This window comes from Clarias gariepinus, chromosome 2 (assembly GCF_024256425.1).
Source record: "Clarias gariepinus isolate MV-2021 ecotype Netherlands chromosome 2, CGAR_prim_01v2, whole genome shotgun sequence".
Lineage (NCBI taxonomy): Eukaryota > Metazoa > Chordata > Actinopteri > Siluriformes > Clariidae > Clarias > Clarias gariepinus.
Window position 1 is genome coordinate 23,523,124 of NC_071101.1, and position 14,141 is coordinate 23,537,264.

The 14,141-nt window shown below is 39.0% G+C and overlaps 1 protein-coding gene across 2 annotated transcripts; it reads left to right on the forward strand.

The window, feature by feature from the left end:
* The first annotated feature begins 215 nt into the window (after positions 1–215).
* svip (small VCP interacting protein) lies at positions 216–4,530 on the forward strand. Of its 2 annotated transcripts, XM_053485709.1 has the most exons (6): positions 216–348; positions 635–698; positions 2,587–2,637; positions 3,103–3,146; positions 3,551–3,664; positions 3,752–3,767. In XM_053485709.1, exons 1-5 carry the CDS (start codon positions 326–328, stop codon positions 3,630–3,632), a joined length of 264 nt encoding a protein of 87 aa, XP_053341684.1. In that variant the 5' UTR covers positions 216–325; the 3' UTR covers positions 3,633–3,664; positions 3,752–3,767. The 2 variants fall into 2 exon arrangements, with proteins under 2 accessions (XP_053341684.1, XP_053341676.1); XM_053485701.1 differs by lacking the exon at positions 3,103–3,146 and having other exon boundaries at positions 3,752–4,530.
* The last annotated feature ends 9,611 nt before the right edge of the window (positions 4,531–14,141 follow it).

A 14,141-nucleotide genomic window follows, 5' to 3' on the forward strand; every position in this document is an offset into this window, starting at 1 on the left:
TGTTTAGGGCATAATGGCAAAATTATCAGTGCTTTGGATAATAATTTACCTGAAAAGATAAATCTCTCAAGCTAGCACACTGTAAAGGGCGCGGTTTGGGGCGTACAGTGTGTGTTTATTTTATAAAGCCGCTGTGCTTCTCCGTGTCGCTGTGTGGCGCTGCTGAGTAACAGACCGAAGGATATAACGGGCCGCATACAGTAACCAGTGACACGCTGACAGCTGATCGTTACAGCCTGCTTATGGTCGGGTTTAAGTTCGTACAAGATCATACTATATACTAAACGAGGTCGGATACTATTTTTTTTATTAATTATTTTGCCAGATGTCATATCGCATGAAGAAGAGGTTTGGTGGGAATTATTTGGCTTTTAGTGTGTAATATATTCCCCTAGCTGCAGCTTATGTTTACATTAAATACCCGAGGCGAGCGTTAGAGTTAGCGAGCTAGCATTCCTAGCGAGTTTACAGGTTTATACGCATATTTGTCGCACAGCCGAATGTATTTTCAGTGACGGTCGCGCGCTGCAGTAGTTGGTGTCGATATACGGTGTTTAGCCAGGTGTTGTCATTAAGCTTGGGAGCTGTTTAAAACTTTTTTTCTGGACTGTTTGCCCCTGTGCTGCGCGTACAGGATGGGGATGTGTCTGCCCTGCCTGGGTGGAGCCGCCGACGACGTCGTAGTCACTCCTGATCCTGTAAGTACTGTACATCAGAATTATGATACAGTTTATTAAAATAAAACTCTCATTATGTTTTTATTTACAGGCAAGTAAAAGCTTAGCATAGTCATCAGTTGACATCACTGATAAAATTGTATTTATTTTTTAATTTGACAATATAATTTCAGATTTTTCCACTCCTGAAAAAAAATATTATACTATTGGAAATTACCTGTTTTCTACCAGTTTTATGTTTTCCCAATACAAATGCCCCCTACGTGCGCCATACACAAATCAGCCAAAACATTAAAACCACCTGACTAATATTGTGCAAGTCCCCTCCTTGTCCCCAATCCAGCTCAGATTCTGTATAATAAGGGGTCAACCTGGTTTCAGAAAGGACCTGTCTGAGTGCGGGCTTTCTTTCCAGCCAAGAAGAATCCACACCCGCTTAATCCCGCATCCAGACCAGCCCTTTCAGGATCCAGTTCGACACCCCTGATCTACAGTATGAGCAGGAGATACGGAAGTTGCAAGTCATGAGTCTGACTTGTTTATCTAGCACTTCCCAGAGATGCTCAGTCAGATTATGTTTTGGGGAATTTGTAGGCCAAGCGTACACCGTGAACTCTTTGTCATGTTCCCTCGATGCACTTGCACCCAGCCGTTTATATCACAATAAAGAAGATTTAAATAATCAAAACCAGGCCACCTTCTTTCACAACTCAGTTTTCCACTCATGTGTCCATTGCAGGCATGTTCTGTGGACATATTAAGTTATGTATCATAATTCTTTTGTGTGGCACTTCATAAATTGCCACACTGACTACCAAATTGATTTTCTTTTACATTTATTTTAATTTATAAATTGTCGCATTGGAAGTGGTAAAATGTTGCAGTTGCTCTCTAATCCAATAGTTGGTGCTCTCAAAACTTTTCACATATTTGGTACACACATTGGTAGGAAGCACAGCATCCTGTGTTGTGGGACGAAGTATTTAATGTACGTTTAGAATTGTACTGGAATCTGGAAAAAGAAAAAAATATATAATAAGATCAGGACATTATTTTTTATTATTTATAAATTGTTAATACTGTAGATTGCTCTAACCCATTCGTCTAGCCATCTTAATATAAAATCACTCAGATCTTTACGCTTGTCCATTTCTTTTTGTTTCCAACACATCTACTTTATCCCACACCTTTATATGTCGGGATAATCAATGCTATTCATGTCAGCAGGCAGTGGTTTGAATAAGATAAGAAATACATTTATTTTCCTTACAGTGGACACTTTTTTATGTAACAGCAGCAATAAAAAAATATAGTAGGGACAGTACAATGTATAAATACAAAAGAAAAAGAAAGAAATACAACAGTTACATTTTTAAATGAATTGCACTAGGTGATATTGCAGAGTTTGAACTGGTGTTTGTGCAAAGTTGCTATTGCAAATTTTTTTTAGATATTATAACCACAGTATAGTAGTAATAACTTTGCATTATGGTGACTGGTTCACTGGGAGCAGCTCTGATTGTAGTCTAATAGCAGCAGGGAGAAAAGACTTTCAATATCGCTCCTTCAGACACTTACAGGATGTAACAGTCTGTCACTAAAGGAGCTGCTCAGAGATGAAACTGTGTCATACAGGCATTGAGAGTCATTTTCTAGCAATGATGATAGCTTAGCTACCATCCTCCTTTCTCCCATCTTCTGTACAGTGTCCAGGGGAATCCCCAGAATTGAGCTGGCCTTCTGTATCAGCTTCCTTTTGTCAGATACTGTTGACAAAACTGTTGGCTGATTGGTGTATATATCCTGCCCTTCTTGGCATGATAGAGATTAAACTAGATGAACCCCATTCTACTAGATAAACTCCATATGTCCATACTCACGTTTCATAAGATTTTTTCTATCTTTGCAGGAAACTAGAAGGCGACAGCTGGCAGAAGCTGCAGAGAAACGTCATAAAGAGGTAACAGCCTTATTACTGATTCAGTTTATAACAGCAAAAGCAGATTACTTTCAGCTCTGAGACTAGTTGCAAACAACAGACAGGGTGTTTTTAAATCTCTACAACCCTGGTGATTCCTCTCCTGCTGATTCTTGCAGTCTCCTGTCTTTTTCCATTCGTTTTTTTTTTTTTTTGAGCTTCTGGGCTGATTCTGTTGATTCTCTAAATATCTCCCACTTATTCATTAAATCCATTTCTTCTGACATCTAGTTTCATTTGAAACCATTACTGGTCATATAACCACATTGTAGTGAATGTGTTTTAAGAATGAAGGAGGATCAAACCTGCACCCTTATTTCTGTCTTGACCATTTGACGCCCTTTTGACATATAAAACATCATATCAGGTTATTCCATTTATCACATTTTATTAGAAGGCTTGAAATTGATTTTGGTTTGCCCCTCATATACACTGTGGGCCCTTTAGAGATGTTCAACACGTGCCGCTCGTCGAGCTGCTAAAGCAGCCCGGTAAGTAAAGTGCCATTTTGTTTTGTTTCCCCCATTTCCACACTTTGACCTCTGTGCATTCAGGGTGCGTGACATTGCTGCAATTTTTCTATAGCGTCTAATTTGAAGTGAAGATGAATAATAATAGTAACATATTTTAACAACACAGATTTAAAAACTCAAGTGATTCTTCACACAAAAGGAATGCTCTCCTTAATCCCACGTTCTCAGCATGCTTCTGATGAGCACAGTACACTCAGGCACCAGCTTGTATAACATACTGATTTACCTTTTTTTAAATTTATTTTTAAAAAGCGGTTGTACGCATATGACACAGAAATGGTTGTGAGGGAAAAGGTTTCCTGAGGTTTTCTTACTATATAAGATGTGTAAATGTTCTCGTTTTTGTTGCTTTTGTTGTTAAGAGCACACACAGGGGTGTCAAAAACCCAGAAGCCGTGGAAAGAAAAAAAAAGAAACAAGAGGAGATTGAAAAGCAGGCGATGAGCACATCACCATCGGGGGGCGGTGGACTTAGGGTAAATGTGAAATGACATTAAAGCTGAACAAGCTGTGTAGTTAAGCTCACTTGCTCATTATTCTCTTTGTTTATTGTCTCTACATAGTGGCAGGTTGGCTAGCACAAGATGGGAAAAGAAGATGAAAACAACTGGTGTGTCAACTTCGCAGCTCAGCCAACATGAGTGGTGTTAACCATCCAAATGTGAAGGGTGTTTCTCTACCCCCACCCTACCCCATTGTTTTTCTTTTTAAATCCTAAGCTTTTTGGTTAGGTCGTTTGTTGCATATAGACATTTTGCCAAGCTTCCTACAAAGGACATCTGACAGTATGGAGCTCTTTGGTGATCACGCCTACTTTATCATACTGACAGCATGTGCCAACCAGCGGAACACCGACATAACCAAAGCAGTGATGTGTCTTTCCATCCACATGTGTGTGTATCACTATTGAGAGATATAGCAAGGTCACTGCTCTTCCAAGGAGGAGCTAATGTCCTTTTTTTTTTAAATACAGTATAAATGGTTTAGATGAGTGTAGCACTAATTCACATTCATATCACATTTTTGTAATGTCATTCTGGCACTGGCACATCCAGTTAGCCACACTCATATATTTTAAGGTTAAGCTATACTCTGCTGTGTTTTGGTTAGAGGACTGTAGTGCAATATAAATTTATTAAGAAGGAGTGCTGGTCATTTGAATCATTTTCCATTACAAACTCATCAACAGGAGAGTAATAATATTGAATGTTTTTATTTAATTATACAGTGCTAATGGTTAATAAAGATCACTGCTTGGTTACTCTTGTGTTGTGTTGATTTACTCAGAGGCAGGGCAGCGTACTATAACGTAACAACCACAGTGTCAGCTCTCTAGTGTTACGGTTTAGCTTGCTCAACTATAGAGCTCCTCATCTGCTACACCTTTACTGTGTCATAGCTTACCAGACAGAGAACTGAGCTGTAGTTTTTATACGAACTTGAGGGTTTTAAAGAAAGGCTTACGAAATATCTTTGTTACCAAAGCACAATGTGCAGGGTACCCTGAAATCCTGGCCCTTTGCTTCCTGAAGGGTATAAGGCTACTTTGTTAGTTTAATGGCTTGAATAAATTCTTAAACTTAATTATATCCAGTTCTGATTTAATATTTCTGTACAGACACACACATACACTACCGCTCAAAATTTTGGGATCGCTTGCAAATATCTGTTTTTGTTTGGCTCTCATGAAGACCATCCCAGGAAGGTAAGACCAGCACGTAGTTCATTTAAAGTTACCATCCTCAAAGATCACCAACTAACAGCAACTTAGATTAGAGCTATTATAAAGGCTTCATAAGATCATAAATAGCAGACACATCTCAATATCAACTGTTCAAAGGAGATTATTGTATATTTTGGACGCCTTCAGCATTGTTTTACAATGTAGAAAGAAATAAAAATCACGAACGACCTTGGAGTTAGAGAGTGATCTCAAACTTTTAAGTAGTAGTGTACTAGAAACACAGCAGAAAATTACTCAACTAAGAGTAACCTGATGAAAAACTAATTGAATAATTACAAATTCCTTTTTTTTTTTTTGTTTTATCAGTGGTGTAGTGCAGGGTATATGCAGGTATACAGCATATACAATTGTCTCAAAACTTTTTGAGTGCATACACACTCATGTTTTGAGAGTTAGGAGATTAGAACAGTGGATGATGTCTCCTTTGATTGGTCACTATAAATGTCCACAGGCTGCTCCCTCTGACCCCTTGTTCAGTGGCAGGAGGGTCAATCGGACATATATGATAACATCTATTTCATCGTCTTCTTACACATTTATGTCTTTCAACAATCCCATTTTAATATTGTTTAAAGGTAATTTGGTTTAGTACACGCACACAATAATATTATGTCCCTTGTGACACAAAGCAAAATGTGGGCATTTTTGGAAATTAAAATATACAAATAAACAGGGAAGGTGAAGCTATCCAAGCAAAAATCAACTCATAGAGCAAAGGCCATCACGATAATACATCACTGCAAAAGAATAATTTAAGTTACTATGAATCAAAATCATATGACTGTCCTTGATAAGCAAGCTGAGGACAACGGCGACAGTGGCAAGGAAAAACTCTGAGATGGTAAATAGGAACCTCGAGGGGAACCAGACTCAACAGGGAACCCAAATCTATTTACAAAGATGCTTGGCAAAATAAATAGTTTTTTAGCCTAGACCTAAACACTGAGACTGTGTCTGAGGCCCGAATATTAACTGGAAGACTATAACTTCCATAACTTTGGGGCTTTGGGAGAAAAAGTCCTGCCCCCTGCTGTAGTTTTCATAATACGTGGTACTGACACCAGCCTGCATCCTTTGATCAAAGTAGACGTGGCGGATCGTAAGACACAAGCAGAGCAGTTCACTCAGATTACTGTGGCGCGAGACCATTTAATCCTTTATACGTCAATAGTAGCATTTAAAATCTATGCGAATTTTCACAGGGAGCCAATGCATTGTGGATAAGTTAGGGGTGATGTGTTTGTTTCTTCTGGTTCTAGTGAGAACTCTTGCTGCAGCATTTTGGACTAACTGAAGCTTGTTTATACACCTGGTTGAACAACCAGACAGTAAGGTATTACAATAGTCCAACCTAGATGTGAGAAACGCATGAACTAGTTTTTTTGCATCATTTAGTGACAATATATTTCTTATCTTGGCAATATTTCTGAGGTGAAAGAATGCTATCCTGGTAATATTATCTATATAAGCTTTAAATGAAAGGCTGGAATCTATGATCACACACGTCTTTTACTGTTGCACTTAAACAGAAAGGTCATTTAAAGTTACAGTGTGATCAGAAAGCTTGCTTCAAGCTGCTTCTATGACTAGCTGGTCCTATGACTAGAACTTCTGTCTTATCAGGATTAAGCAGAAGGAAGTTAGTTAACATCCAATCTCTTATGTCCTGCACACATTGCTCAACTTTAGTAAGCTGTTTTTTCTCATCTGGTTTTGCTGAGACGTATAACTGTTTGTCATTAGCCTAACAATGAAAACTATACGAATTATGCTGCCCAGAGTAAGCATGTAAAGAGAAAAAAGCTGTGGGCCTAAAATGGAACCCCGTGGAACACCAAACGCCACTTAAGAACATGCAGAATAATCACTATTTAGATCTACAAACTGATAACGATCAGTCAAAAAGGACCTGAGCCACAGGATGGCCAATCCTACTACATTTTCTAATCTGTGAAGAATGCTATAATCAATAGTGTCAAAAGCTGCACTGAGGTTGAGTAACACAAGTATAGTGATGCAACCCTGTTTGGAGTTTGGTTAAGCCATTCCTATGTAGATATGAACATAGTTGCTCTGCTACTATCTTTTCCAGAATTCTCCAGTTTTTTTAACACATAGATTGACGATTTTAAAAAAAGAGATGAGTAAAATTAGTTTACTTTCTTCAAGGGTTTAAAGTATTCTAGGTTCTGATGTGGTGAGGTTACTTTATCATCTGTATTACTTAAATTGTCTGGTTTCAAAACCTGAATTTTTTTCCGAATATTTATGATCTTGTTTTTGAAAAAGATCATGAAGTCCTCACTACTGTATGTTGAGATTTTTGCAGCGGTCTTGTTTCTAGTTAATTTAATATTAATATTCAATAAAAATCTAGGATTATTTTTGTTATTTTCAATAAGAGTGGAGAGATGCAATGATCTAGCATCACTGAGAGCTTTTTTAAAATTCAGGATGCTCTCCCTCCATGCTATTTGGAATACTAGCAATTTAGTTAAACGCCATTTGCGTTCTAATTTCCGAGCGGTTTGTTTTAAAGGTATAACGAAATGTTGACTCTAAATATTCAGTCGCCTGATATCTAAGCGGCTATTTATTCAGTAGTTCTGTGGAGTCAGATGGCGATCCAATGAAAGTTGGTAACTCTGGGAGATTATTGATTATTGATAAAGCTCTGTGTGGTACTTGAGGTGAAGGTACGTTTAATGTGGTAGCGTGGCACTGTGCGTACATTATTACTATAACACACTTTAATTGATACAAGACAGTGGTCTGAGTTAGCTTCAGACTGTGGAATTATGGTTATATTTCTTATACTTATACAGTATGTAGCTGTATTCAGGAGGACCAGCTTTATTTAGAGCTACAGTACATACTTGTTCTCTTTAATTCAGGTTTAGATTAAAAATAACATATCAATCTCCTGGTCTGTGATAGTTTCATTAACTGTTTTAGATGCGAGAGATCTACAGTAATATTTAACAGTCCTAGCTTCAGATCAGAGGTGCTGGCTGTATATTCAGTGTGTTTTAAATGTTTTGTCTCTATATTAATAAAATTATTAAAAGAGGCTTTGAGTCTTTCTAAATTTTTGTTTAGCTTGGGGAACAGACACAGTCTCAATATAGTGGACCCTGAGTGACGACTCTAGGCAGCTAGCAGACGGTTGGTTTAGCCCAGTGGTTCTCAAAGTGTGGGGCGCGCCCCACTAGTGGGGAATACAGACATGACAAATGGGGCGCAATGAACGGGTGTGAATTAGTGGAAAATAATAGGAAAGTACCTATTCTAATTCATGCTTGTCTTTATTGACAATAAAGATCGGACACTCGAAACTAAACATTCACATGCAAAGAAATGGATCATTAATACAAGTAAATTAAAATAACATCAGAGAAAAAGTGGAACCATAGTGCAACAATACCGGTTTAACGTCGGCATGTTAATTGCAGAGGAACAATATATAAAGAAACATTCGGTATTATATATGTAATGTGTTATATTTATTCAAATGTGTATGCTGATGTTTCTGTATTTTTGTTAAAAATTAATATTTAATCAGGCAGTACTGGTCTGGCATTTCTATTTTTCCAGGGTGGCAACAAAGTTGCTTTTTGATCCTTCAGGCGCTGAACAGAAAGGAAGATCATGTCGTTCCACGCTTTTTGTTGGTGTGCGGTGTTTTGTGGTGATCCCTAAATTATTCGTTGCGCCGTATGAACAATGGTGTTTATGCTTTTAAACATGTATAATTTAAGGCATGTATAACATGTATAATTGTATCCATTGACATTATTACGCTCACTACATACAGTACGCTACTGACCCGGTGTTATTTTTCAGCACTATCACCCTAATCAACCAAAAAGTTGTAAGGAAAACATGATGAAGCCTATGTTGCGCTTGGATTCATGGTGGGGATGGTGGGGCAGAGGAGAGACCTGTGTGTGTTTTGTGTCTTAATACGCTGGCAGCAGACAGCATGAGACCCAACAATGTAGGAATACACAACACACCCCAGTCACGTTAATAAGCCACTCGACTTCTTTGAAAGAAAGCTCTAGATAAGTGACAAAGTAAGTCTGTTATAACAATTGCACGTGTATTTTATCTGTTTGAACTTGGTGTTATTTGATCTTATTGGTTTAGAAATTGATATTTCAATAAATAGTACACCTGGCCGTTTTCGTTATCATTTTGTTGATAAGTGGGGCTTGAAAATTATCCCACCCTCTTAAGTTGGGAATAAAAGAAAATGTTTGAGAACCACTGGTTTAGCCTGTTTATCTGCTCCCTGGCCTGGGCTCTGGATTGTCACCGATTAATTAGGCCTCTTTTGAGACTATACGCAACCTCAGAGAATGTGGCTACAAGAAGAAAGAATTAACATCAAATTAAACAGAAGGATAACACAAATGGTAATCACATAGGCAATGACAACCTTTAAAGCGATTAAAGGTGAACTCCAAGATCCCAGGGGCCAGGGGTAGCTCAGTGGTTAAGGCATTGGACTACGGTTCGGAAGATCCCAGGTTCAAACCCCACAACCACCAAGTTGCCACTGTTGGGCCCTTGAGCAAGGCCCTTAACCGTCACCTGCTCAGATGTATAATGAGATAAAAATTTAAGTCGCTCTGAATAAGAGTGTCTGCCAAATGCCTAAATGTCAATGTCAAGATTGAGGTACATCAGTGTCAGATCGCACCATCCATCACTGTTTAAGCAAAAGTGAACAGATAAAGCAAATTATAAAATATAGTTGCAAGCGGGCCCAAGCACCACCAAGTGGCATCGCCACCCGGGCACACCAAACAACCTGTTTGTCTTTTAAGTGTGTTAAGACCTACAAAAATTCAATTCAATTCAATTTTATTTGTATAGCGCTTTAAACAATTGTCATTGTCGCAAAGCAGCTTTACACAAACAAAGGAATTATTTTTAATAAGTTTGTATGGAATGTGAATCAAAATGGTCAGTTTGTCCCTGGTGAGCAAGCAGAGGGCAACAGTGGCAAGGAAAAACTCAGCAGGAAACCTATCCTCATTTGGGTGAAACAGAAAGCAGGAATTGATCTGCATTCATACTGTGTGTTAGGTGGCTGGCAGTTCAGTATAGCAGTTATTAACAGATGTTAATTGATGTTAATATGGAGGTTCAGGTAGACTTGTAGGAAATTCCAGTCCTGAACTATTGAACGACTGCAGCCAAGTCCTCAGAGAAACAGCCGTCATCATCAGTTGAGGCCAGAACCGTCTTCATAGTAGAGTAAAACCGTCCCCAGACACCAGACGCATCCCAAGAGACACACGGGGCATCCATGTGACGAGATCTTTAACCAAAAGTGGGGCACCAGGATGAGTCAGGCAGGTTCAGAGGGCAGAGAGAGTCTGGATCACTGGCAGCTCAGGAACGACACGTGTAGAGAGAAAAAAAGAGAGAGGGCAAAAAAGGAAAGATAACAGTTAGGTATGGTCGCAGTCATGTAATGTATATTTAGTGCAGAGTGCAAGCAGGGACTCCGGCAGGACTAACTATAACAGCATAACTAAAAGGGAGAGCCAGAAGAAAACACAGGCATGAAGGCTCCCTGAGATGTAAAGCAACCAATCACTTTACCGTCAACAAACCTGAGTGATCAATGAGAGTGGGGAAGAGAACATCCACACATACCAGTTCACCATAATACTCTACGTCCATGAGTCCCTCAGATCTGCTCCTTTACCTAAGGCTAATCTATTTACAAAAATGCTGGGCTAAATAAATAGCTTTTTTTTCCCGAACACTTTTTTTTTTTTTGAGTCCCGAACACTTTTTGGAAGGCTATTCCATAACTTTGGGGCATTGTAAGAAAAACCTGAGTGACATTATACAAAAAGCCATCTCTGCCCGGGCGCACCGCACAACTTGCACGCTTTACACAATATGACGTAATGGGGCTGATGTCAGCTTGGGTCCTAAATATTTGTCATGTCAACTGTGTGTGTGTACTTGTTTTTATATCCCGGTGGGGACTTGGACCTGTTTGCACACCAAACCTGTGGGGACCTGATTTTGTGTCCCCACCAGCATCAATTGAAAATAATAGAAATGGCCATTTTAACATAGGTGGCAGTGTTTTCCAAGAAATGCCTCTAGTTCCTCATGGGTTAGGTTAACCGGACAAAAATTGTGTGTGTATGTGTGTGTATAAAGTGTGTTTCAGAGAGCAGTGTTTTTCCTATGGTCAACTTTGGAAATACTGTGTGTGTGAGTTTTTCTTTTTTTTTTTTTTGGTCTGACATGTTTGAACATATCCAAAAGTAATATCTTAGGTGTTTCTTCTGTGATATAGATTTTCTGTGATCTCTGACATAATCAATGGGTCTGTGTATGTTTGCATTCATCCCTTTTTTTATACCACAAATAAAATATAAAAAATGCATTTTCTTTGACAATGACTAATAGAATATTTAGATACCAGCCAATTTCCCTTAAACAATACTGTTATCTAATAATAAAGATGAAGTAAAGTAATGAAGTAAACAATTTGTAAGCAACTGTTTTCATGTCGATATACATTTTTTAATTAAATATTTCACTCTCATTAATATAGATAAGCACTAAAATTACATAAAGTTGTTACACAGAGGTTAAATCAAATTAATTATTGAATTTAGATATGATTATATATTTAGATAGAGTCTATACATACTTTAGTGGATAAGCTTGATCACTTTTCCTCTTTTAATGACAGCAAGGAGTGTTATAGGTGCACAATAATTCATCTTTATTCTAAACTGCACATCTCATGTTATGAGAACATACTTTTTTGTGAGAACAATGATCTATATTCCACACTTCGATATTAAGGTGAATACTTCTAGATTCTGTGGTCCCTTGTCCGTTATCAATGAATACAAGGACTAATTATAATAGCTTACTGTACAATCGCAGCTGCATGGAAGTGTTATTGATGTGTGAAGGCACCTCCACAACATTATGAAAAATACTACTGTCTTTGAAGACTATACAACTTGAAAAAATGTGATATGCAGAGTCAATTATATTCACACTGCAATAAATATAGGCCTTATATGTTTTTACACTAAAATAGCTAACACCTTATCACAACCTTCATGAATTTACTTTAATTTGAATTGTTTAAAACAGTCAAAATATTATTTGGCCAGCAGAACTGAATGAGATCGACTTTATTTTAATATATGCATGTTGACACAATCTTCCCCTGACTGATTTATAAAGGGATTTTTGCACAGGTTCTGGTTTCGTATGAAATAACAAAGGTGATGAAAATGTGATGAGCTGGTTTGGTCTCCAGGACAGGAATGTAGAAGGACAGATGGTGGTGGACTTTGCAAAGAAGATGGAAATGGCAGTATTGAATACTTTCTTCCAAAAGAGGCAGGAACACAGAGTGACATAAGAGTGGAGGCAGAAGCACTCAGGTAGACTACATCTTGTGTCAACGTTGTAATCTGAAAGAGATCAGTGACTGCAAAGTATAAGTAGGGGAGCGTGTAGCGAGACAACACAGAATGGTGGTGTGTAAAATGACCCTGGTGGTGAGGAAGAGGACAAAGGCAGAGCAGAGGACAAAGTAATCTTTAGGGAGGAGTTGAGACAGGCTATGGGTGGTCAGGAGGTGCTTTCAGTTGACTGGGACAACTACAGCCAATGTGATCAGGGAGACAGGTACTTGGTGTATCATCAGGAAAAGGCAAAGTGGACAAGGAGACTTGGTGGTGAAACAAGGAAGTACAGGAGCAAATATTAGTAAGAGTGAAGTGAGGAAGGCATTGAAGAAGATGAAGAGTGGAAAGGCTGTTGGTACTGATGACATACCTGTGGAGGTATGGAAGTGCTTGGGAGAGGTGGCAGTAGAGTTTCTAACTAGTTTGTTCAACAAGATTTTGGAGAGTGAGAGAATCCCAAAGGAATGGAGGAGAAGTGTTTTGGTGCCGATTTTTAAGAACAAGGGAGATGTGCAGAGCTGTGGCAACTACAGGGGAATAAAGCTGATGAGCCATACAATTAGGCTGTGGGAAAGAGTAGTGGCAGCTAGGTTACGGGCAGAGGTGACCATTTGTGAGCAGCAATATGGTTTCATGCCTAGAAAGAGTACAACAGATGCAGTATTTGCTTTGACGATGCTGATGGATAAGTACAGAGAAGGTAACATGGGACGGAGTTGCTTTGTGTCTTTGTAGATTTAGAGAAAGCATATGACAGGGTGCCAAGAGAGGAGCTGTGGTGTTGTATGAGGAAGTCTGGAGTGGCAAAGAAATATGTTAGAGTGGTGCAGGACATGTATAAGAGCTGTAAGACTGGTAATATGTACTGTAGGTGTGACAGAAGAGTTCATGGTGGAGGTGGGTCTGCATGAAGGATCGGCTCTAAGCCCCTTTTTGTTTGCTCTGGTGATGGACAGGATGACAGATAAGGTTAGACAGGAGTCTCCATGGATTAAAATGTTTTTAGATGACATTGTGCTTTGTAGCTAGAGCAGGAAACGGGTAAAGGAAAAATTGGAGAGCAGAGGAATGAAGCTTAGACGAAATACATGTATGTGAATGAGAGGAACCTAAGTGGAACGGTAAGGCTACAGGGAGCAGAGGTAAAGTAGGTGCAGGACTTTACGTGCTTAGGGTTAACGGTCCAGAGATTTGTGTCCTGTACCCGCCTCCTTACCTCCTTTTCACACTCACCAGAGAAATGGTAAGTGTGGAAAGGAGGTGAGGAGGCGAGTACAGGCAGGTTGGAATAGGTGGAGAAAAGTGTCAGGTGTGTTGTGTGATAAAAGAGCATCAGCGAGAATGAAAGGAAAGGTGTACAGGACAGTGGTGAGACCAGCAATGCTCTAAGGCTTAGAGACAGTGGCGCTGAAAAAAAAAAGACAGGAGGCAGAATTAGAGGTAGCAGAGCTGAAGATGTTGAGGTTCTCTTTGGGAGTGACAAGGATGGATAGGATCAAGAATGAGTTTATCAGAGGGACAACCCACGTTAGATGTTTTGGAGATAAAGTCAGAGAGGCCAGATTAAGGTTGGTTTGGACATGTTCAGAGGAGAGATGGTGAATATATTGGTAGAAGGATGCTGAGGTTTGAACTGCCAGGCAGGAGGTCTAGAGGAAGACCAAAGAGGAGATTTATGGATGCAGTGAGAGAGGACATGAAGTTAGTTCGTGTGAGAGAAGAGGATGCAGAGAATAG

Bases quoted from the DNA above. Each gene is read 5' to 3' on its own strand.
- svip (XM_053485701.1), top strand. From the start codon at position 326: ATGTCATATCGCATGAAGAAGAG. The intron at 699-2,586 runs GTAAGTACTGTA...CTATCTTTGCAG, and splicing joins TCGTAGTCACTCCTGATCCT to GAAACTAGAAGGCGACAGCT. The intron at 2,638-3,550 runs GTAACAGCCTTA...TTTGTTGTTAAG, and splicing joins CAGAGAAACGTCATAAAGAG to AGCACACACAGGGGTGTCAA.